Source organism: Lithobates pipiens, unplaced genomic scaffold, assembly GCF_037356315.1.
Source record: "Lithobates pipiens isolate NorthernLeopardFrog02 unplaced genomic scaffold, aLitPip1_a1.2 Scaffold_22, whole genome shotgun sequence".
NCBI classification, from domain to species: Eukaryota; Metazoa; Chordata; class Amphibia; order Anura; family Ranidae; genus Lithobates; species Lithobates pipiens.
The window spans coordinates 346,457,185-346,481,231 of NW_027507784.1; the positions used below are offsets into that span (position 1 = coordinate 346,457,185).

General features: G+C 47.8%; 1 protein-coding gene across 1 annotated transcript; it reads right to left on the reverse strand.

Annotated features, from left to right (window-relative positions):
• Positions 1-1,346: 1,346 nt before the first annotated feature.
• On the reverse strand, positions 1,347-23,916 carry CCDC14 (coiled-coil domain containing 14). Its single transcript, XM_077449739.1, has 13 exons — positions 23,813-23,916; positions 23,110-23,165; positions 22,959-23,034; positions 21,141-21,213; positions 19,146-19,265; positions 16,702-16,866; positions 16,031-16,113; positions 14,831-15,332; positions 13,305-13,446; positions 10,302-10,375; positions 9,064-9,282; positions 5,682-5,814; positions 1,347-2,289 (listed from the first exon to the last, which is right to left on the reverse strand). Exons 1-13 carry the CDS (start codon positions 23,834-23,836, stop codon positions 1,431-1,433), a joined length of 2,526 nt encoding a protein of 841 aa, XP_077305865.1. The 5' UTR covers positions 23,837-23,916; the 3' UTR covers positions 1,347-1,430.
• Positions 23,917-24,047: the final 131 nt, after the last annotated feature.

Here is a 24,047-nt window from a genome sequence, read left to right on the forward strand (position 1 = left end):
TTAAAAAATTGAATGAACTTTTTCCAAAAGTGGTGGCTTTTTGCCTGGGGTCGTACAACAAAATGCTTTCAAAAGAACATCTGTTGAATAAGTGCAAAAACACTTGTTGATCCTGCCACAACTCCCCCCCCCCCCACCCACAAAAGTTATGAAGATGAGGGGACAAGGAGATGCTCTGTAGTGCCACCCTAGGTACAGTACAGGGAGTGAGTGTTGTCAAGCAAGTCCCACCCCTACACATACACTGTCCACCAATCGGAGTGTTCCAAGCAAGTCCCGCCTCTACACATACACTGTCCACCAATCGCAGTGTCCCAAGCAAGTCCCACCCCTACACTGTCCACCAATCGCAGTGTTCCAAACAAGTCCCACCTCTACACATACACGGTCCACCAAGCGGAGTGTTCCAAGCAAGTCCCACCCCTACACATACACTGTCCACCAATCGCAGTGTCCCAAGCAAGTCCCACCCCTACACATACACTGTCCACCAATCGCAGTGTCCCAAGCAAGTCCCACCCCTACACATACACTGTCCACCAATCGGAGTGTTCCAAGCAAGTCCCGCCTCTACACATACACTGTCCACCAATCGCAGTGTCCCAAGCAAGTCCCGCCCCTACACTGTCCACCAATCGGAGTGTTCCAAGCAAGTCCCACCCCTACACATACACTGTCCACTAATCGCAGTGTTCCAAGCAAGTCCCACCTCTACACATACACTGTCCACCAACCGCAGTGTCCCAAGCAAGTCCCACCCCTACACTGTCCACCAATCGGAGTGTTCCAAGCAAGTCCCACCCCTACACATACACTGTCCACCAATCGGAGTGTTCCAAGCAAGTCCCCACCCCTACACTGTCCACCAATCGCAGTGTCCCAAGCAAGTCCCACCCCTACACCTACACTGTCCACCAATCGCAGTGTCCCAAGCAAGTCCCACCCCTACACCTACACTGTCCACCAATCGCAGTGTCCCAATCAAGTCCCACCTCTACACATACACTGTCCACCAATCGCAGTGTCCCAAACAAGTCCCACCTCTACACATACACTGTCCACCAATCGCAGTGTCCCAAGCAAGTCCCACCTCTACACATACACTGTCCACCAATCGCAGTGTTTCAAGCAAGTCCCACCTCTACACATACACTGTCCACCAATCGCAGTGTCCCAAGCAAGTCCCACCTCTACACATACACTATCCACCAATCGCAGTGTTTCAAGCAAGTCCCACCTCTACACATACACTATCCACCAATCGCAGTGTTTCAAGCAAGTCCCACCTCTACACATACACTGTCCACCAATCGCAGTGTTTCAAGCAAGTCCCACCTCTACACATCACACTTCCAAACCAAAAATTTTATTATTAAATATTTCATTAGAAAAATAAATGTAAAAATAATTTACAGGAACCAAGATCCCCATTACTTGTTGTTGGCGCTCTGTAAAGTCCTCTGTAATTTGGCGATATTGGCGTCCAGAGAGGCCAGACCGTTGCGGAAATCCTGCTCGTCGTGTGAGGTGAAGGTGGAGAAAGAGGCAATGGACCAATCGGATGTGGCAGACATGACATCGAACGCCGAGTGGTCATTCAGACGACCGTCAGTAATTCTGAGGTTGCTCAGATGATGGAGGAGGGGAGGATGACCCCCGGAGGGCTCTTTAGGTTTTGGCACGTCTACATCTCGAGTCTTGGTGGGCTTACCCGCCGTGTCCGGGACATTGAATAAACTCCTCTGAATTGGGCGGTTCCCCTCGGAAGCACCGAAGACATTCATCTTCTCCCCGATGTCTCTCTCCGCGCTGCAGATCTTCGGTGGGGTGCACATCAGCCGCGCGGAAGGTGCAAAGTTGGCTTTGTGGGGGCTACTGGCCAGCGGTAAATAGGTGGTCTCATCCGGCTTGTACTCATCGCCGATCAGGGAACAGGACCGGCTGTTCGCTTCTGGGCGGAGCTTTTTGGGGCTGTGGGAGGGGATGGAGGAGATGGTGGGCTCCGGTCTCTGATAATTAATGATAAAGTCAATACTGGGGTCAGAGGTCAGTTCCTTCTGGTAGGCGGAAGCAGCGGGATCCGGCTGATCGCTGTAACCCGGGATCACTTGATCCATCTCCAGTCTCTTCAGGTAGCTGATGATGGAGCTGCTGGCCGGACATTGGTCAGTGTGGAGCTGCTTCTCATAGCTGTCCAGTGCGGCCTGCGTCAGCGGAGCCCCGGGCCTGGCTTTGGGGGTGTCCTTGCCCAGGTCACACAGCAGTTTGGCCATGCTGGCTTGTAGAGTCCTAGAATTATAAAAAATAAATAAAAATAAAGTGTGACCACCCTCATTACCGATGCAGAATGATTGCCGTGGGCACACCGGGCCATAAAGGGCTCAGGTGGCTGCAGCCTGTGTACAGCCCATTCATAAAGATAATGCAGGTATAGCCAAGGTCACCACAAAAAATAAAAAATAAATCACTTCCTGTAGAAGCCCCGCCCCTTACAGTGTAAAATCTTCTGCTTATTTGTAATAAAGGTGCATTGGGAATACCCAATCCTGAGCCTGGCGAGTCTGCAGGGAAGCTCCACCTCCACTACAGTCTCAGTTTACAGGAATGGAGAATTGATGTAATGAGTGCAATAGGCTTAACCTCCAACCCCACATTTAATGTCCCTTTAAATAGCTCCTTTGGGCCAAGCTGGCCCAAACGAACGATTTAGTGCAATAACAGGTGCTGTTGCTGGGTGCGCTGTATTAACTGTATGTAGTCCCAAATGTTCACAGGAAGCTTTGTATTCTATGAATGAAGACAAAAGCTTCCTCCGATTGGCAGATGTGGAGAAGCAGGCAGAGGAGGACCCAAGCCTCAGCCAATGAGAGAAAGCTTTGTATTCATATCCAGGATACAAAGCTTCTCAATGAATGGCTGAGCAGCACTCAACCCGTTATGTTCCAGAACTGGGGTGGGAAGTCCCCGTCTTACTGCCAGAGAACAGCACTGTATACTGTATATAGCCGGGACTACATACAGGCAATAAATAGCGCCTGTTAGTGCAGAAAATATTTCGTCCGGGCCAGCTTGGCCCAAACAAACTATTTAAAGGGACATTAAAAAGGTGGAATTTGGCTATTAGAGCCCGGCATAGCACACAGTTAAGCCGCGTACACACGGTCAGAATTCCGGCCAGAAAAAGACCGATGAGAGCTTTTCATCGGAAAATGCGACCGTGTGTACGCTCCATCGGAATTTAGCTGTCGGAATTCCCGCCAGCCAAAAATTGAAAGTTTTTCCGTCGTGAAAATTGAGAACATGCTATCTGTAATTCCGATCGTGTGTATGCAATTCCGACACGCTAAAAACTACGAGACAGGAGCTATTGAACTTCCTTTTTCTAGTCCCGTCGTACGTGTTGTAGGTCACCGCGTTATAAACGATCGGAATTTGATGTGACCGTGTGTAGGCAAGACAGCTTGAGCCGAATTCCGTCGGGAAAACCATCAGAGCTTTTTCCGACGAGAATTCCGATCGTGTGTACGCGGCATTAGTCTTTTATAAAACCGAGGCTTCTAAATACCTGTTTATAGCGGTCTTCAGGCCGGTCACATAACTTGCAGCCGCGTTACAGCTCCGATATATGTATGGGTACTGCAGGAGGGACTGAGATCTCCCTCTGACGTCAGCTGGGGAAGTGGCCGCTCAGCCCCTCCTGGAAACTGGCCTAGAGTCATGTGACCGGCCTGAAGATCGCGCTAAACAGGCATTTACAAGCCTCGTTTTTATAAAAGAATAATACAGTGTGCTAAACCAGGCTATAATAGAGGGGCTGGAGGTGAGCATTGTAACTTTTGCTATTTTACAAATAGCAGTGGCAGCGGAGGAGGGGTGGGGACAGAGACACAGGAAGGAGAAGGAAGAAGGAGAAGGAGGAGGAGGAAGAAGGAGGAGAAAGAAGGAAGAAGGAGGAGAAAGAAGGAAGAAGGAGGAGAAAGAAGGAAGGAGGAGAGAAGGGCTGAGGATGACGCAAGGATGTACTCGGACCACAGTGGTCAGGGCTCAGCAGCCCTGATTATCGTGGTCGGAGCCCGGAGGGAATACACAGGAAGAGGCAGGTTCAGGGAGGGTTTTTTTTTTTTTTTACAATTTAGAGGGGGGCAGATTACATAGAAAAACACTGTGCTATTTAATCTGCTTTAAGTGACCAGGATCTGTACATTTATGTTTGGGTTAACACTTTAAAATACTCACCTTCCTCTACATCCTACATGCAGAGCCTTTCTTCCAGAAACATCCCCATCAAGTCCTTCTCTTTGTGCGCCATGGTCTTATTTGTTCCTGTGCTTTCTATGGGACAGCCATGGACCACTGGAGGCGATTTTGCTTAGAAATAGAGCAAAGACCAGTCCAGGAGACGGGGAGAGGGAAGTATGAAGTGTCTTCTCTTGCAGGAACCCTGTGTGTTTTATTTTTTATATTTGCAGTAACAGGGTCAATCTATCCATCTTACCTTCCTGGATTAGGAAGTTCACTGACTGCGTTATACACCCCCCCCCATGGAGGTTATCCTTTTCTTATACTTACCAATTCCAGATGTCATCTGCAGAAAGCAGAGCCGACTTGCATAATTACCCTTCCAGTACATGGAGCGGAGGGGACGTCCCCTCAAGGCCCCGAACTCACATTGTGTCCCTAAACCCAAAAGACTGAGAACATCTAATGGCACCCAGACCCAATTATTTTTACTCCAGCTAGTCAACAAGTTTTTTCTCTTTATGTAAAATGCCAGAAGTAGCTGTAAAAAGGGTTTTGCTCCCGCACTGCCCCCTACAGTATATATAATTTTTTTTTTAATATAAATAAAGAATGCAAACCTATCCACACTCCAACAATGCTGTCCTGACATCCTCCTCGGTTTGGTGGCTGGAGGATCCTTTAACACAGGGGTCCCCAACCCCCGGGCTGCTCATCAGTCCCGGTCTGTGGCCGCTATCGCACAGAAGGTGGCGAGTCCTGTCACGGAGCGGCGGCCATTTAGCAGCCTGTGTCTATTCTACCAAGGCTCCGTCAATGTCATCCTATTAGCAAGGGGGGTCCGAAGCAGCTGCAGATCGGGACAGAAAGCGGGAGACTTTTCATAACAAGAAGCAGGTAATCACCCGCTTGTTAATATGAGAAGTTTGGCAGCTCCCGTTCTCTTTCCCGATTTACAGCTGACCTGGGAGAATAGGCTCAGGCAGCTGGTTGCTAAATGCCTCTGCCCTGCTGAAGGTAAGACTGTGCAGGGGAGGGGCATGACTGCAAGGGGCACTGTGATAGACGGGGAATGCACTGTAATCAATCACAGTTCCTCTTTGCAGTGCAGTTTTTTTTTTTTTTTTGAGAAACTCCATTAACCGCTTTCCCCATCCAACACCTCCACCCCGGTCCCTGTACCTCCAATTGGCCACCCCAAGGGCAGTTCCTGGTGCTAAAAAGGTTGCTTTAAAATGGCAGACAGACACTTGTGTCATTCTGCCCATGTCCTGTGTGCCCAGCCTGTCGTTTACCCCCCCCCCCCCCCAGAGGGCACTTCATCACTCACAGGTTGGGCTCACAGTGCTTCAGGACTGAGCGGTACTCACACATCGCACCCAGTGCTGGAAGAATGGGATTAGTTGGAGATCAATCACTATGAATTGTGAAGATTGCCGTACCGTGTGAGTTCTCTCAGTCTGGCAACTTCCACGTCTCTCTGCCGCAGTGTTATCCCCAGAATCTGATTCTCCTTCTCCGCAGACTCCAACCTAAACTGGAGGTTCTTCATGTTCCCCACCGCATCTTCTGACTCTGAAACACAAAGACCATCGTCTCATTATTACCCCCCCCACACATGAAAACAAATCCTCTGGAGGATCAGTAGAACTTAAAAAAATAAAATAAAATAAAATAAGAAAAGAAAAAAAGCTTTTAATTCCAGCTCCTCTATGTCCAAATTTACCATTATTGCACCACATTCCACTCAAAAAATAGTCCTGGAGCTTCTTTGGAGCGTTTGTCGCACATAGGGCTGTCCATTCAAGTGAATTGGCTACCCTATATGGGATGAGCAGAAAAGCTCCAGAACTTGGCCTTTAAAGTGGAACTGATAATGATAGGAGGGTTTAGTTCTACTTTAAAATTGAAAAACCGGCTTAAATGGGTTGCGTTTGCATCCTATGCATTAAGGTGAAAGAACTTCTAACCCCCCCCCCCCCCCCCTCAGTTTTACTCACCTGAGCCCATTTGTTCCCTCGGTGGAGAAGCGCTGTACCTCTCTGCCTGGGGTTCTTCGCTCTTGATTGGATAGATTGATAGCAGTGCAGCCATTGGCTCCCGCTGCTGTCTATCAAATGCAACGATGAGGGCGTGGACTCAGGAGTGCACCCGCAAGGTAACCCCCCCGGGAGAGCGCTCGTCTTAGGGGGTTTACCGATGTGTGGAGGAGCCGCGAGCACCATTGGGGGACCCCAGAAGACAATGATTGGGGCCACTCTGTGCAAAAGTAACTACACAAATAAAGTCCCCCTCCACTTTCCTGAAAATATATATATAAGACACCTTTTACACAGGTGAGTCAGCACAGGTATTAGGAAGGGGGAGGGGGTGTTTTTAAGGCTCGTTAGGTTTAAGCCGGTTTTACAGTTTAAAGTAGAACTAAACCCTCCTATCTTTTTTCAGCCAAGGAACCTGCCATCTTGGCCTCTGATTGATCTGCAGTTGCCATGGTGCTGCACATGTGATCAGTTACGACACCAGCCATTTGATGGTGACAGTTTGGCTGGGAGCACAAGCAACTGTGACAGTTAGCGTTTCCGGCATGCCTGGAATGTAAATGTTTATTAGTCACTTGCCGACCAGCTCATGTACATTTATTGCGGCAGGTGGGCTTTCCTGCGTGAACCGACATACCTGTGCATTTGGTTGTTGCAAGGAGGATAGCGGGCGTGACCTCTGCAGGTCCTGTGGACTCGATATCCGCTGGCAACCCGCGATCGATGTGTACAGAGGCAGAACAGGGAACTGCCTATGTAATCAAGGAGATTCCCCATTCTGCCTATTGACATGTCAGTGATTGGGAATAGTGATCTCTGATGTCATTGGCAGCCCACCCCCCCCCTACAGTTAGAACACACTTAAGGCGATGTTTCCCCGAATCGTTTTTTTTTTTTTTTTTTTTAAGTCAGCAGCTGAAAAACACTGTAGCTGTTGACTTGTAATAAGGACACTTACCAGTCCAGGGACCCCGCGATGTCGGGGCCGCCGCCGCGCCCCCCAGGTCGATCCGTCCATCGGATCGGGCGGAGGCGCTGCCATTCCAACTAAGGGAAACCAGCAGTGGAGCCCTACGGCTTCACTACCGGTTTCTGACTGCGCAAGTCACTTTGTGAATGGCCAGCTTGTCTTCTGGGACACACGCAGGTCCCAGCAGACAACGGGGGGGCTCGCTGCAGAAGAGGATGTGACATCTTCAGCCCGGCTGGATCGGAAGCACTCTTAGTACTTCCAAAAAAAGGTAAGTTAGAATTATTATTATTATTTTTTTTAAATATCCAAAAATGAGGGGTGGAGAGGTGTTTTCATTTAAGACCACCTCTCAAAATTGGATGGAACTCGACTTTATCCCCCCCGAGTGTTAACCCCTTCCCTGCCAGTGTCATGTTTATATATATATATTTATATTATAAAAAAATTCTCAAAAGGAGAAAATACTGGTACAAACGTGGCTTTCTTCCTCCTATCTCAGCGCAATGTCTTAATAAGCTGGACAATACAGGCGATCTCAGAAATATATACACCTCTTCCTGCAACAGACGTATATATCATATAGCAGCCACTTAAAAAGCAACAATGTATAGTAAATGACAAAATCAAAGATTTCTGTCTAAAATATCAGCCAGACATTAAAAAAAAAAAATCTCATCACAGCGGCGCTCATATCAAATTTAAACACATTAACTAGCTGGCATCAGTGAATAAATTACTAAAATTAATAAAATGTATCATTTTATTATAATCTTGCTGATATTTTATTAAATTACGGTATTCACTGATGTCAGCTAGTTAAATGTGTTTAAATATGATACAAGCGCCGCTGTGATAAGATTTTTTTGTCTGGCTGATATTTTAAACAGAAATATTTGGATTTTGTCATTTATTATATATATATATATATATATATATATATATATATATATATATATATATATATATATATATATATATATATATATATATATATATACACACACACACACACACACACACACACACACACACACATATATACACACATATAATTTTATATTCAAATTGTCGCTTTTTTTGTTGGTTTATTAAAAAATAAAAAAACGCAGAGGTGATCAAATATCACCCAAGGAAAGCTCCATTTCTGGGGGTGAAAAAAAAAAAAAAAAAACAACATCAATTTTGTTTGGGTACAACACCACACAATTGTCAGTTAAAACGACGCAGTGCCGGATCGCAAAAAAATAAATAGCCTTGTCGTTAAGGGGGCAAATCCTTCCGGGGCTGAAGTGGTTAAACAGAGTCGAACCTGTGCGACGGTCAGATGATGTGAAGGTGAACGTTCTCCGGGGGTCACTTGTGAAGGAATCCAATGTACATAATGATAATCAGAAAATGTCTATTTGCTTATGTGTATACATGTTTCTATGCAACTCCTTACTTATTATGTAGTATACAGATTGACTCTCTGTTTGGAGTTAAAGATGGCGTCTACCCCCTACATCCCATGCATTTGAAGAATGCATATGAGATAACAGAACCAGCTTCAACCAAACTTCAAGCATCAAGTTTCTCCATTTCTCTTGTATTTTAACCAATAAGATGTACCAATTAGACTGACATAGCAATGACGTATCTTTCTGTATAAAATATTAACACCGCCCACCAATAAATCAGAAGTTAGAAGTAACCGAGCTGAACGTATCTCAGAGAGTGTTTACTTCTAATGTGCTGCACATTTATACTTTTTAATTAGAAACAGCAGCAGATAACCTTGAACTAGATTGTAGTTCTTATCCATTTCACACTCACCGGTTTTCAGCCTGGAGGATGTGACGTCCTTCTGCTGCAGAATCCGAAGGATTTCCCGTTCCTTCTCCTGGATGACCTGGGAGAGGGTTTTGTTCTCCTCTTTCTGGGTCTCCACCACCTTCAGAAGCTCTTTGTTTTTATTCTGCTGGGACTCCAGGCTTTTCTGAGACTCCATCAGCTGCTGCTGTAATGTCTCATTCATAGACTGGAGGGACGTCACTGGGGGGGACAATTAGAGCAACGAAAACATTATAGAACGATCGGCAACAAACTGGAGTTCTCCTTCAGGATCAGGACAAGCCCCATATATGGCTGCTGGCTTCACCCAGCATTTATCTTTAACACGGGGTCCATGGACCTCCAAAAAAACAAAAACAAAAACAAAAAAACCCCACCCTGGAGGCAACTCTTTTGTATAGTGATGAGGCTCAGGGACACAATTAAAAAGAAAAGTATGGGAATACGTTTTTTTTTTTGAATCATTTACCTAGGTGGATGCTCCGTCTGTCCCCCGCTGGCCGAGCGATCAAACACCACCGATCGCTCAGTTCTCAGGGCACTCCCCCCCCCCCCTCCCCACTGTTCCATTGCGCAGAGCAGGCAAGTATAGATTTTTTTCTTCTTGTTTTTTTTTTTTTATTTCCTTTATAATCACTTTAAAGTGGTTCTAAAGGCAAAAGTTTTTTTTCACTTTAATGCAATCTCTAAAAGGTAACCCTTTTTAAATAGCAGTTCCCTCCTCCCATCCCCCGTAAAACACTTACAAGTGGCTTGCTATGGGGACACTTGCAGAAATCACTGATGGGGACCCCGGAAGAGGGGGTTGACGGCCACTCCGTGCAATACTATTACAACGAGCAGGCGAGTGCAAACCGGTTTTTAATTTAACTGAAAAAAACAAATAAAAAAATAAAATAAAAAAAGATTATACTCGCCTTGGCAGTCATGGTTCTTGTATACATCCAGTGCCACAAGACTTTACTGCCCTGTGTGCATCAGTGCCCTATAGAGATGTCTACAGGGTTGTATCCCAAGGCTGGAGAAGATTTCAAAAGAAGGTCTATGGGGTTGTAATGTGTAGACGGGCCGGGAAAGTGAGACTTTGATGTAAACAAAACCAGCAGAAGAGTTTCCATCAGATGGAGGGAAGTGTGAATTTGTGGAGGTGGAGGTGGCGTGGCGGGGTGGGGTGGGGCAGAAAGGATATGGGTGCTCCTGAATCCTGGCCACAGACTCACCTTCATCGCTCTGCTCCTCCGATCTCGCCGTTCTCTCCCGATCTCTCAGCTGCTGGTTCAGTATTCGCAGTCTCCTGGAAATAGTCAAATATTAGAGGTCATAATTAACAGATGCTGCTGAAGTGTTATTATATTATGTGAGATGTCAGAGTAACTGAGCTCTACTATCTTCTACAGAAGGTGTTCAGTTTTAACCCTCAGGAGGTGGTGGGGGGTTATGGAATAGTGTGGATTAACCACTTGCCGACCACCCAACATGCACGTCCTAGGGTAAGTCAGCTCTCCTGCGTGTAATCATGTACCTGTACATCACTTCGTTCAGGAGCTCTATGGGGCACACGCGCTGCCCGGGGCGTGATCATCCCTGGCAGAGGGGTAGACCGCTGGCCACCTGTGATCGTTCCCGAGGAGACACAGAACGGAGGTCTGCCTATGTAAACAAGGATGATCGCCATTCTGTCAGGGTCTTGTGTTTCTGCTAAGCAGAAATGGGGATCTCTGTCTTTCCCCAGTCAGACCATCCCCCACACAGTTAGCAAGCACTCCCAGGAAACACATTTAACCACTTCAGCCCCGGAAAGGTTTACCCCCCTTAATGACCAGGCCATTTTTTTGTGATAAGTCAATGCGTAGCTTTAACTGACAATTTCGCTGTCGTGTGACGCTGTACCCACACAAAATTGACGTCTTTTTTACCCCCACCAATAGGCCAATAGAGCTTTCTTTTGGTGGCATTTGGTCACCTCTGAGGTTTTTATTTTTTGCGCTATAAAACAAAAAAAAAAAAACCAACACCACACAATATTTTGTACTTTTTGCTATAATAAATATCCCCAATTTTTTTTTTTTTTTTTAAACAGCTAATTTCTTCCTTAGTTTAGGCCGATATGTATTCTTCTACATATTTTTGGTAATAAAAAGAAATTTTATATATTTTATATGTGCGTGTGTGTGTAAGTTGATTGGTTTGCACAAAAGTTATAGCGTCCTCCCAGGACCTCCTGCTTGTACCTTTTGTATTTGAACTGTACTGTAATCGTGTTGTTCCCCCCCCCCATACATTGCAAAGCGCTGCGTAAATTGTTGGCGCAACATAAATCATGTATAATAATAATAATAATAATAACAACAACAATAAACAGCATCTCTAAAACAAGGGAAAGATTTATTGCATTTTTTTTTTTTTACTAGTAATGGCAGTAATCAGCGATTTTTAAATCGGCACTGCAACATTATGGCGGACAGATCAGACACTTGACACATTTTTGGGACCATTGGCATTTATACAGCGATCAGTGCTATATATAAAAAAAAAAAAAAAATGCACCGATTACTGTGTAAATGTCACTGGCAAAGAAGGGGCTAACAGTGTTACCTAGGGAGTGGTTCAAACTGTGGGGGGATGGGACTACCTGGGTGAGGAGACATATCGCTGTTCATACTTAGTATGAACAACAGATCGCTCTCCTCACCCCTGACAGCATGGAGATCTGTCTGTTTACATTGACAGATCTCTATTCTGCCTCTGTGTGGAGCGATCGCAGGTGCTCGGCAGTCATCGCGACCGACAGGCATGTGCATCAGCTCTGGCGTGGCGCCGGATCCCACACTAAACGGTCAGCCGCGGCTTCTGTGTGTAGGCGGTTGCAGAGAAGACGCAGGACAGACGGAAGCCCCATAGTAACTCTATGGGTGACGTAACTTCCCATTCATTTCACAGCCATTGACTTCAGTGTCTCCTGCGGAGCATCCGGCGCTGGAGATCGGCTTCCAAAAAAGGTATGTATGTATGTATGTATGTATGTATGTATGCATGTATGCATGTATGTATGTATGTATGTATGTATGCTCCTCTTTTCTTTACAGGGATAGAGAGGTTAGTGTTAGATACCCGGTGTCTATAGAGAGGCAGGTATTTTAGATTTTACATGGACTTCCACTTTAACCCTTTGATCGCTGCCGTTAACCCCTTCCCTGCCAGTGTCATTAGCCAGTCTCCAAACATTAATCCTATAGAAAATGTATGGAGGGAGCTGAAACTTCGAGTTGCCAAGAAACCTTCAGGATTTAGAGAAGATCTGTAGAGAAGAGAGGAGAAAAATCCCTCCTGAGATGTGCGAAACCTCATCACCACCTACAAGAAACGTCTGACCTCTGTGATCACCAACAAGGGTTTCTCCACCAACTACTAAGTCATGTTTTACTTGGTGATCAAATACTTATTTTACTCACTGAACTGCAACTCCATTTATAACATTTGTGTTTTTTCTGGATTTTTGGTTGATATTCTGTCTCTATCATATAAAATACACCTCTGATAAAAATTAAAGCGGGAGTCCACCGGGACTCCGCGTTTTTTTTTTTTTTTTTTTTAAAAGCCAGCAGCTACAAATACTGCAGCTGCTGACTTTTTAAATAGTGACACTTACCTATCCAGCGCGCCCGCGATGTCGGCACCCGAAGCCGATCTCTAGGTCGTCTGTCGGGTCCTGCCGCCGCCATCTTGGGTATGGGAATCAGGAAATGGAGCCTTTCGGCTTCATTTCCCGGTTCCCTACTGCGCATGCGCGAATCGCGCTGCGCTATAAGGACGCTCCCCGCTGCCTCTGGGATCTGTGTGTTTCCCAGCAGGCAGCGGGGCACTTGCGGGAAGGGGCGGGCACTTGCGGAAAGGGGCGTAAGTTACGCCCCTTTCCGCAGAGAGCTATCCCGGAAGTGGGTGCAGTTACCTGGATTATCCAGGTAACTGCACCCCCCTCCCCCCTGAAAGGTGCCGATTGTGGCACCGGAGGGGGGGAGGGTTCCGATGAGCGGAAGGTCCACTTTAGGGTGGACCTCCGCTTTAAAGACCCTTCATTTCTATGTAAGTGGGCAAAACAATCTACAGGGGAGCAAATCATTTTCTCCGCTGTTTTTCTCCTGCGCACTTCTGGGGTTCACACTCTAATCCAGAGACACCGAACAGGAAGAATTCGGCACTTGTGACACCTTGCCGTCACTCACCTCCTCAGCTGGGCATTATCGCTCCTCAAGGGCTGCAGGGCCAGTGCGATCTCCGCATGAACATTCGTACTCCCCACCACCGCCGGCAGAAGAGACACGTTGTGCTCCAGCTCCGTAACCAGACGCAGAGCTTCCCCGTCATCTGCAAACACACGTCAGATCAATGTCATAAAATACAGTCTATGGAAGATCTCAGGAAACGTCTGACACTCACTTTACCTTCCTGACTTCATGAATCTTAATGGGAAGTGGCGGTGTATGTTTTGAGGAAAATCTCAATCTCAGCTACTGTTATAGTTTATGTAAACCCACTGTAACCTGGCCGTGTGAGCCAGGTGAATGACTGTTTATAATCATATTGGGAAAAATATCTTAACGTTTTTATTATATAGCACTCATGTGATAATCCTGACCTTGCTCCACACGCTGAGGTTGATACATGGAGATAGCAGACAACCTGTGATGCTGCCTGAAGGCAACACTGCAGGAAGTTCCATTGCTGCCGTCAATCACCCTGCTGGAGCTCGCCCTCAAGCTGCTGAAGAGTGCCACATGTGGTGGCTAGCTGGGTACAAGGAGCTTCTGTCAATCACCCTGCAAGCCACTGGAGATGATCAGGTAGGGTAGATCACTAGGAAGAAGGAGCTGCTGTCAATCATTGTGCTAGAGCCGTTTCACAAGCCGCTGAAGAGTGTCTCATGCGGCCTCTAGTTGGAGAGAAGGAGCTTCTGCCAGTCAACCTGCCGAAGTCACCCCACAATCCAATGCAAGGTGTCAGGTGAGGCGGCACCCAGAGGAAAAAAGAGGAAGTGCTCAACTTCCTTATAGGGGGGGGGGGGGGCAAAGTAGAAGCCAGAGGATCGGCAGCAATACCATTGTTGCCAAGAATAAAGGAAGTCCAGGGAAATGGCAGGATCACCCAGGCCTCTATCAGCAATGCATATAGTAATAAGGGGTTAGGTGCACAGATAGAGGACACACACAATATTCTAATTGGACCCCTGGATCCCACACCCCACGGAAGAGCAGGACGACTATCATTAGTACTGAGAAGGAAGAGCGGGACGACTATCATTAGTACTGAGAAGGAAGAGCAGGACAACTATCATTAGTACTGAGAAGGAAGAGCGGGACAACTATCATTAGTACTGAGAAGGAAGAGCGGGACGACTATCATTAGTACTGAGAAGGAAGAGCAGGACGACTATCATTAGTACTGAGAAGGAAGAGCAGGACGACTATCATTAGTACTGAGAAGGAAGAGCAGGACGACTATCATTAGTACCGAGAAGGAAGAGCAGGACGACTATCATTAGTACCGAGAAGGAAGAGCAGGACAACTATCATTAGTACCAGGAATCTTCAAACTACGGCTCTCCAGCTGTTGCTGAATTACACATCCCATGAGGCATTGTAAAACTCTGAGAGTCACAGACATGACTAGGCATGATGGGAATTGTAGTTCCTGAACAACTGGAGGGCCGTAGTTTGAAGACCCCTGATTAGTACTGAGAAGTGATTGATACCTCGATCAACCACTAGAGCCTTTATCTCTCCCAGAAGATATTTGACTGTTCTGATCTTCCGTTCGGTTTTTTCGGGGCTGCTCATTTTCTGGTTGCTGAAGCTCGTCTGACAGCTGATGTCTCTTGCCACGGCCTTGTCCATCATGACCTCCTCCTCCTCCTCCTCATCACTGGACACCTCCTCAGTCTCGGTCAGAAGTCTCTCTTTTTCAGGCTCGGGTGCGTTTGTTGCTTCCCGATTACCCAGCTGTGCCAAATGTGCGGCCACACACTGCAGGAGATCAGAGTCCCGTATCTGGTTCATATAATTAGTGGACTGCAATAATAAATCAGCTTGGCGGGTCGGCTGATAGGAGGAAGCGTTGGAAGTTTGCTGCACAGGTGCTTGTACATTACAGGCTGCGGGCGGCACAGAGTGTGACAGGGCTGCTGAACTAACTGATGGAAAGTGAGCTGCTCCCCCTAGTGGCAGAGACTGGTAATACACTCCATAGCCGGCATCCTGCAAAACAAACAGAATCATCATCAGTCCCCGAGCTGTAGGGTAACCCCCTCCCCCATAGATCCATGTATGTGACTGGTAGGATCACCCCCTTTTCCATAGATCCATGTATGCGAGTGGTAGGGTAACCCCCTCCTCCATAGATACATGTATGTGAGTGGTAGGGTAACCCCTCTATCCCCCCCCCCAATAGATCCATGTATGTGAGTTTTGGGGTAACCCCCTCCTCCATAGATCCATGTATGTGAGTGGTAGGGTAACCTCCTCCTCCATAGATACATGTATGTGAGTGGTAGGGTAACCCCTCTACCCGCCCCCCCCCCCCAATAGATCCATGTATGTGAGTTTTGGGGTAACCCCCTCCTCCACAGATCCATGTATGTGAGTGGTAGGGTAACCCCCTCCTCCATAGATCCACACATGTGAATCGTAGGGTAACCCCCTCCTCCATAGATCCACGCATGTGAGTGGTAGGGTAACCCCCTCCTCCATAGATACATGTATGTGAGTGGTAGGGTAACCCCTCTACCCCCCCCAATAGATCCATGTATGCGAGTTTTGGGGTAACCCCCTCCTCCATAGATCCACGCATGTGAGTGGTAGGGTAACCCCCTCCTCCATAGATCCATGTATGTGAGCAATAGGGTAACCCCCTCCTCCATAGATCCATGTAGGCTCGCCCTGACGACATTTCTCACCGGGGGGTTTGCTGACTGTTGCGGTGACAGGGTCGGGGTTGATGTCGGCAGGCGGTAGTTGAACATTACAGCGGATTCAGGAGCTGCAAATTTAACGTCACTCAGAATTAATGTCACAATTCAAATTTACAAAAGAATTGGTTACAATTATATAAAAAAAAGTGAAAAATCACCAACAAGTCACATGACCAAAAAAAAAAAACATGTTACCTATGTAAATACACTCTGCCTAGGAACACCCACTCCTCCAGACACCCGCCCATCAAGGCATTTTCATATTTGCATAATAAATGGGCGGCTCCAAACAAAAAGGTTTCAATTAGACAAAGCCGGCCTACAGGCATGCAGATTCTGTGATCTCTCTTTAGGTCACACAGTGCTTTGGGAATCCTTTGTCATATATGAAGGCCTCCTTTACACAGCAGGTATGTGCGGTTAGGGATGGGTGTTCAACCTTGTTTGCTGGTATGTCCCCAACTGCAGGTTGGGGGCGGAGACATGCGATCGGTCATTTCTTTGTACAGGCCGAGTGATCCAAGCTGTACGAGTCTGCCAAGTCCTGCCACTGGAATCCGCTGCATGCACTTAAAATGGATTCATTAACAAAAAATGAATAAAAAAATCCACAAATTGAAACAAGAAATAAGGAGAGTCGTGCAGTTTTCGTATACCTGGTGCTGAGGCAGCATTGCAGGCGGCTCTGTTCAGAAGTTGCATCTGGGTCTGTATGCGGTCACAGTTAGTGACAGGCAGTGCTGGAGAGGAGGCGGTCACAGGGGGTCCCTCCCCCTTCACGTTATTACAACCCCCTGAAGGTGCCAACTTCCTGACAATAACTGTAAAAAGGGAAAATAAGATGATTTGTATTATGGGATCTACACAAAAAACTCCAGAGTCTAATGAGGACCACACAGCCCAGGAATTCCCTCCACCCTCCTCTGCTATGACATCATAGGATGAGCTCAGTGATTGGACAGCATAGACCAGGAACTTCCCCTCCACCCTCCTCTGCCATGACATCATAGGATGAGCTCAGTGATTGGACAGCATAGACCAGGAACTTCCCCTCCACCCTCCTCTGCCATGACATCATAGGAGGAGCTCAGTAATTGGACAGCATAGACCAGGAACTTCCCCTCCACCCACCTCTGCCATGACATCATAGGATGAGCTCAGCGATTGGACAGCATAGACCAGGAACTTCCCCTCTACCCGCCTCTGCCATGACATCATAGGACAGGGATATGCAATTAGTGGACCTCCAGCTGTTGCAGAACTACAAATCCCATGAGGCATAGCAAGACACTGACAGCCACAGCATGACACCCAGAGGCATGATGGGACTTGTAGTTTTGTAACAGCTGGAGGTCCGCTAATTGCAGATTCCTGTCATAGGAGGAGCTCAGTGATTGGACAGCATAGACCAGGAACTTCCCCCTCTACCCGCCTCTGCCATAACATCATAGGATGAGCTCAGTGATTGGACAGCATAGACCAGGAACTTCCCCTCTACCCTCCTCTGCCATGGCATAACCGTATGAACTCAGTGATTGGACAGCACAGAGGAGGGACTTCCCCCCTCTACCCTCCTAAGTGATGTAATCATAGGAGGAGCTCAGTAATTGGACAGCAGAGACCATGAACTCCCATCCACTCTCCTCTGCCATGGCATCACAGGATGATCTCAGTGATTGGGTAGCACAGACCTGACACTCCTTCCCACCCACCTCCACCGCAGCATCATAGGATGAACTCTGTGATTGGACAGCAAAGATTTGACACCCCTCCTCCTCCACATCATAGGATGAGGTCATTGATTGGACAGCAGAGACCTGACACTCCTCCTCCACAGCATCATAGGATGAGGTCAGTGATTGGACAGCATAGACCAGGAACTTCCCCTCTACCCACCTCTGCCATGACATCATAGGACAGAGATATGCAATTAGCGGACCTCCAGCTGTTGCAGAACTACAAATCCCATGAGGCATAGCAAGACTCTGACAGCCACAGCATGACACCCAGAGGCAGAGGCATGATGGGACTTGTAGTTTTGTAACAGCTGGAGGTCTGCTAATTGCAGATTCCTGTCATAGGATGAGCTCAGTGATTGGACAGCATAGACCAGGAACTTCCCCTCTACCCGCCTCTGCCATAACATCATAGGATGAGCTCAGTGATTGGACAGCATAGACCAGGAACTTCCCCTCTACCTGCCTCTGCCTTGGCATAACCGTATGAACTCAGTGATTGGACAGCACAGAGGAGGGACTTCCCCCCCCTCTACCCTCCTAAGTGATGTAATCATAGGAGGAGCTCAGTAATTGGACAGCAGAGACCATGAACTCCCATCCACTCTCCTCTGCCATGGCATCACAGGATGATCTCAGTGATTGGGTAGCACAGACCTGACACTCCTTCCCACCCACCTCCACCGCAGCATCATAGGATGAACTCTGTGATTGGACAGCAAAGATTTGACACCCCTCCTCCTCCACATCATAGGATGAGGTCAGTGATTGGACAGCAGAGACCGGACACTCCTCCTCCACAGCATCATAGGATGAGGTCAGTGATTGGACAGCAGAGACCCGACACTCCTCCTCCTCCGCATCATAGGATGAACTCTGTGATTGGACAGCAGAGACCCGACACTCCTCCTCCTCCGCATCATAGGATGAGGTCAGTGATTGGACAGCAGAGACCTCAAACTCCTCCCCCACCCTCCTCTGCCATGACATCACAGAATGAGCTCAGTGAATGGACAGCAGAGACACTCCTCCCCCCCTACCCCCCCCCCCCGCAGCATCATAGGATGAGGTCAGTGATTGGACAGCAGAGACCCGACACTCCTCCTCCACAGCATCATAGGATGAACTCTGTGATTGGACAGCAGAGACCCGACACTCCTCCTCCTCCGCATCATAGGATGAGGTCAGTGATTGGACAGCAGAGACCTCAAACTCCTCCCCCACCCTCCTCTGCCATGACATCACAGAATGAGCTCAGTGAATGGACAGCAGAGACACTCCTCCCCCCCTACCCCCCCCCCCCCCCCCCCGCAGCATCATAGGATGAGGTCAGTGATTGGACAGCAGAGACTCTACCCACTTACCTTTCTCTCTGTGCACATGTGATGCGGTAGACGGCTTCTTCACTGCGATCTTCTTCACTTTCACAGATGATTTACAATGGGTTCTTGGAAAGGTTGCTTTGGGCGGTTTTGTTGCCTTGTCTGCATTTAGGGTAACAGAGGGATAAAGACTGAAAACACAAAGTAATCACAGCACTATATACAACGGCAGGACTGAAAAATGATAACCTTAATACTACAGGGGGGACTGAAAACCTCAGCTACTAATTCTGTCCAGCAAACCCTGCAACTGTGCCAATATCAGCATGTTCACTGGGAGCGTTTCCTGTAATTTAACCACTTCCCGCCCAAAGTACGTCCAGGGACATCCTTGACTTTCCGGGGGTATATCTGAATGATGCCTGAGGTTACAGACATCATTCAAATATCAGCATTTTCAGCCGGTGATTCCCTGCACCATAAGAACGATCATAGCGGCTGATCCACCGCCTGATCGTTCTTACGGGCGGTGGGAGGGCCCCCCCCCCTCCGGTGCTTCTACCGACTCACCGCTTCCATTGGTGAGTCAGTCACATGATCCGCCGGCCCCCGGATGATACCATAGAGATTTCCAGCGGACCAGATGGTCCCCAGAGTCTCTATGATTGTTAGGAGGCCGGGCACGATGTTATGACGTCACGCCCGGCCTCTGCATTCAAACTAATGGTGCCGATTTGGCTGGGAAGCCAGGATCGTTTTTTTTTATTTTTTTATTATTATTTTAGGCTTCCCAGCCTGGAGGTGAGATGTGGGGCCTTACTGTAAATAGGTCCGATCGTGCCATATTCCTATTACAAGGGATGCTTACATTCCTTGGAATAATAATAAAAAAAAAGTATTACTTTTATTCCTAAGTGTCAAGCTAAAAAAATAAAAGTAAAATTAACAATAAAAAAAATAAAAATTTTAAAGCGCCCCTGTCCCCGTGAGCTCGTACGCAGGAGCGAACGCATACGTAAGGCCCGCCCACATATGAAAACGGTGTGCAAACCACACATGTGAGGTATCGCCGCGAACGTTAGAGCAAGAGCAATAATTCTAGCACTAGACCTCCTCTGTAATGCAAAACATGTAACCAGTAAAAAATTTTTAAAGCGTCGCCTATGGGGGTTTTTAAATACCAAAGTTTGGCGCCATTCCACGAGCGCGTGCAATTTTGAAGCGTGACATGTTGGGTATCTATTTACTCGGCGTATCTTCATCTATCACATTATGCAAAAAAAATTGGGCTAACGTTACTGTTTTTTTTTTTTTTTTTTTTAGCATGAAACTTTTTTTTTTCTGAAAAAAAACGTGTTAGAAAAATTGCTGCGCAAATATCGTGCAAGATAAAATTGCAACAACCGCCATTGCATTCTCTAGGGTCTTTGCTAAAAAAAAAACATATATATATATATATATATATATATATATATATATATATATATATATATATATATATATATATATATATATATATATATATATATATATATAATGTTTGGGGGTTCTATGTAATTTTCTACCAAAAAAATTATGAATTTTACATGTAGGAGAGAAATGTCAGAATTGGCCTGAATGCGAAGTGGTTAACTTCCTCTCCCTCCTTACTGTGTCATCAATCACACAGAAAGTGGCCAGGCAGCTCCTACTGAGAAACTTCATAGTGCTCTCTGTATGTGAGAGACAGCAAAGAGCTTACAGTGGGCGTGTCTGGGAACCCCTCACCCACAGCACAAGTCAGGGTTCCCAGGTTAAAGGGAGCAGGAAGAAATATTTATTGTTATATATATATATATAAATCACACACACATTAGGTAGTTTGGTTTTGCTCTCTCTGCATATCTAGGGAGGGGCCCCCGGGGATATTTATTATGCTGATTACGGAGTTGTGCTTTAAATACTCCAATCTCCTGGGAGGGGGAGGGGTACAATCTGACTGTTCAACCTCTTAAAGAAGAAACATGACATAAGGAAGTGTGCAGGAGGAGTCCGTACCTCGTGCCTCGCAATGCAGGATGTCTTGTAATAAAGCCGCACATCGATCCAATCCTTTATTGATGACTAAAACCTGCAATGAGAGCAAAACTGAGCACCAGACAAACCAGAAATCTGCACCGACTATTGTCCAATTAGAAGAGAGAGCTCTCTAACCTGATCACATGATCAGTATCATCAGTCTGACCTGGTCACGTGATCAGTATTATTAGTCCAACCTGGTCACATGATCAGTATCATCAGTCTGACCTGGTCACGTGATCAGTATTATTATCAGGCTGGCCTGGTCACGTGATCACTACTATCACTCCGGCCTGGTCACATGATCAGTACAATTATTGTTACTATACAGGATTTATATAGTGCCAACAGTTTGCGCAGCACTTTACAACATGGGGACAGACAGTACAGTTAGCATACAATACAGGAGGGATCAGAGGGCCCTGCTCCTTAGAGCTTACAATCTAGAAGGCGGGGGACGGGCAGAGAGGGGCGGGGGGGACAGACAGAGAGGGGCGGGGGGGACAGACAGAGAGGGGCGGGGGACAGACAGAGAGGGGCGGGGGACAGACAGAGAGGGGCGGGGGACAGACAGAGAGGGGCGGGGGACAGACAGAGAGGGGCGGGGGGACACGGAGTGGTTGGTAAGGTGGATGAGCCCGACAGCAGCATTCATGATGGACTGAAGGGGGTGTGGCCTATGTAAAAGGTAATCCTGTGAGGAGGGGGTTGCAGTAGTCGAGGTGGGAGATGACCAGGGAGTGGAATGGGAGGAGTTTTTTGGGGTCATTGGTTAGGAAGGGCGTATTTTGGAGATGTTGCAGAGGTTGAGATCTGTAAAGGGTTTGGATGTGGGGCCGAAAGAAGGAGTTCAGAGTCCAGAGTCACACCCAGAACCTTGGCATGCGGGAAGGGCTGATAGTAGCGCTATTGATTAGAGAGATCAGGGGAAGGAGAACATGGAGTTAGTTTTGGATAGACTGAGTTTGAGGAAGTCATGTGACATCCAGGCTGAGATATCTGATAGTAAATTAATGATACGTGAGGAGACTGGAGAGATAGATTTGGGTGTCGTCAGCATAAGAGATGGTATTGGAAGCCATGGGAGGCGATCACCTGACCCAGGGAGGAGGTGTAGATGGAGAATAGGAGAGGTCCAAGAACAGAACCTTGAGGGACCCCAACAGAAAGAAGAAGAAGGAGGAAGAAGGAAGAAGAAGGAAGAAGGAGGAAGAAGGAGGAAGAATAAAGGAGAATAAGAAGAAGAAAGAAGAAAGAAGAAAGAAGAAAGGAAGAAGAAGGAAGAAGGAGGAAGAAGAAGGAAGAAGGAGGAAGAAGGAAGAAGAAAGGAGGTCCACCGTGTCAAAGGCAGCAGAGAGGACTAAAGCCCCATACACACTATCAGATTATCTGCTGAGTTTTTCCTTTACCAAAACCATGTAGTAGAAGGGCCGGCCTGATTGCGCACACATTGAAACTCCTAAGGTTTGTCCTCATATTATATGGTTTTGGTAAATCTGAAGGAAAAACTCAGCAGATAATCTGATAGTGTGTATGGGGGCTTAAGAGTACAGAATAGATTCTATTGGGTTTAGCTGTTAGCAGATCATTTGCAAGTTTTAGGAGAGAAGTTTCTGGAGTGTTGAGGGCGGAATCCAAACTGAATAAAGGAGGTTCTTCTTGGCGAGGGGGTCACTCAGCCGGTTGTAGACCAGACAGACGTTCAAGGAGTTTGGATAAAAAAGGGAGCCAGGAGACGGGGCGAAGGTTATTATCACTCTGGCTTGGTCACATGATCAGGATTATTATCACACTGACCTGATCCTCGGAGTCGGTGGAGCACAGGGAGTATCCGGAGTCGGCGGAGGTGGTGGAGATCTTCCTGGTGGCGGTCCTGCAGAGAGGAGAAAGATGAGTGATGGGGGTTGGGAAGAGAGGTGTGGAGGTCTTATGGAGGGAGGATACCTACCTCCTCCTACAGCTCTGGGGTCGGACCGGAACCGAAATCCTCCCAGAAGAGACGACCTGAAACATCACATGAAAGGAATCATCCAATCTGATCAAAGTCACAGCGGCCTCATCTACACCCCTCCTCCCCCCTCAGATCTCACCTCGTCTCCCCCCTGTGCCCCCCCCCTCAGATCTCACCTCGTCTCCCCCCTGTGTCCCCCCCCTCAGATCTCACCTCGTCTCCCCCCTGTGCCCCCCCCCTCAGATCTCACCTCGTCTCCCCCCTGTGTCCCCCCCCTCAGATCTCACCTCGTCTCCCCCCTGTGTCCCCCCCCTCAGATCTCACCTCGTCTCCCCCCTGTGTCCCCCCCCTCAGATCTCACCTCGTCTCCCCCCTGTGTCCCCCCCCTCAGATCTCACCTCGTCTCCCCCCTCAGATCTCACCTCGTCTCCCCCCTGTGTCCCCCCCCTCAGATCTCACCTCGTCTCCCCCCTGTGTCCCCCCCCTCAGATCTCACCTCGTCTCCCCCCTGTGTCCCCCCCTCAGATCTCACCTCGTCTCCCCCCTGTGTCCCCCCCTCAGATCTCACCTCGTCTCCCCCCTGTGTCCCCCCTCAGATCTCACCTCGTCTCCCCCCTGTGTCCCCCCTCAGATCTCACCTAGTCTCCCCCCTGTGTCTCCCCCCCCTCAGATCTCACCTCGTCTCCCCCTCAGATCTCACCTTGCCTCCCCCCGCTCTCGCCATCCTCCTCACTCTTCTCTCCTCACTTGTCTCTGCCGCCCGGAAGTGTCTCCATGGAAACCAGCAACCGCCGGAAAGTGCAGAGCGCCTTTGGGAGGCGGGAAAGACGATGACCACGCCCCCTCAAGCCATTGCGAATCACTATCCCCGCCCACTCGTCTATAAACCACCGACCGACTCCTCCCACACTTTGCCATCCACCTCCCTTTCTCGG